The sequence below is a fragment of the Myotis davidii genome, unplaced genomic scaffold, assembly GCF_000327345.1.
Source record: "Myotis davidii unplaced genomic scaffold, ASM32734v1 scaffold815, whole genome shotgun sequence".
Classification (NCBI taxonomy): Eukaryota; Metazoa; Chordata; class Mammalia; order Chiroptera; family Vespertilionidae; genus Myotis; species Myotis davidii.
In genome coordinates this window covers 140,085-141,509 of record NW_006288179.1, presented here as the reverse complement: position 1 = coordinate 141,509, position 1,425 = coordinate 140,085, and the positions used below count along the sequence as shown (strand labels likewise).

The following is a 1,425-nucleotide window of genomic DNA, read 5'->3' as shown; positions in this document are numbered from 1 at the left end:
TCACTTGCCCACCCTTTCCACCAAAGACAATCTAAGCAAGAATTTTAAAGACATGAAAGACCACTATGTATTTTTTTTGTGGAAAAGAACATATATACATATGCTAAAAGTATTAAAAGATGCATGAGAATGATACACAGCAACTTTGGTTCTCAACCTTCCTAATGCCGTGACCCTTTAATACAGTTCCTCATGGGGTGACTCCCAACCATAAAATTATTTCTGTTACTATTTTATAACTGTAATTTTGCCACTGTTATGAATCGTAATGTAAATATCTGATATGCAGGATGTATTTTCATTGTTTGCGACCCACAGGTTGAGAACCGCTGGTTTATGGTTTAGCTTTGAGGAGGAAGAAAGAAGGATGAAGGGAGCTTTAACTTATCAGCATTTATTTTATTTCTTTTTTAAAAGCTGAAGAAAAAAATGGAACTTACTAATTCTCGCTTTGCTTCTTCAATTTTCACCTGAGCAAGAGATGGATCCTTTTAAAGGAAAACAAAACAAGGAAAGGTTATATTGCCTCATTTAGGGCTCAAGGGGAAAAAAATGCAATGATCCTTTCAAAAGTCAAAAATCTTACAGAGGGTATACCCACTGAAATTCAGCTTGAACTTTAAATCCTTAAGCATGGATTCACTATATTCATGATCATTTAGTGCGTACTAAAAAAGACATCTTCTTTTTTTAATTCATAAAAATGATTACCGGCATTAAATCTAAATAGGACTCCAATTTTTTCTTCAAAGGTATAGTCTGTTGTTTTAGTTCTGCCAGTTTCTGGGGATGAAAAGAACAAACAAACAGGGACACAGAGTAACAGAGATATTCACAATTAAATACTGCTCATTTCTGAAATAAAACATAGTAAAGCATTAACACTAGGAATTTAAAATAATGGCTCAAAAAGATAAACAGATAAACTCACTTCCAATGGAAACAGTCTTTACAAGATGCTTAAAATAGAAGAGTTTCACTCCTATTTACTAAAAATAGGATTTAAAAATGCTGTCTAGGAACCCAAAATAATGTGATTAAGAGGAATTAAAATGTAAGGGAACAATTAGACTCTCAAATACATATTTATGAATTGTCAACTTTAGATTCCAAAAATAAAAGTATAAAAAAATTTTAAGAATAATAAAATATATAGGGGGGAAAATGGTTATGGAAAACCAATGAAATTATATATTTAAAGAAGAGCCCTACACGGTTTGGCTAAGTGGTTAGTGTTGGCTGAGGACTGACAAGTCTCGGGTTTAAGTCTGGTTGAGGGCATGTACCTCTGTTGCAGGCTCGATCCCCAGCCACAGTCGGGGCATGTTTGGGAGGCAACCAGTCGATGTGTCTCTCTCACATCAATGTTTTGCTCTCTCCCACTCCCTTCCATTCTCTCTGAAAAAATCAATTGAAAAAAATATC

General features: G+C 34.1%; 1 protein-coding gene across 1 annotated transcript in view; it reads right to left on the bottom strand.

Moving 5' to 3' along the window:
* Nucleotides 1-383: 383 nt before the first annotated feature.
* HAUS1 (HAUS augmin like complex subunit 1) overlaps nt 384-1,425 on the bottom strand; it is a 9,497-nt gene continuing 8,455 nt past the window's right edge. Inside the window, exons 6-7 of the mRNA XM_015561475.1 lie at nt 712-845; nt 384-488 (exon numbers count right to left, since the gene is read on the bottom strand). Coding sequence (XP_015416961.1) covers nt 411-488; nt 712-845 — 212 coding nt within the window. The 3' untranslated portion in view covers nt 384-410. The remainder of the gene's footprint in view (nt 489-711; nt 846-1,425) is intronic.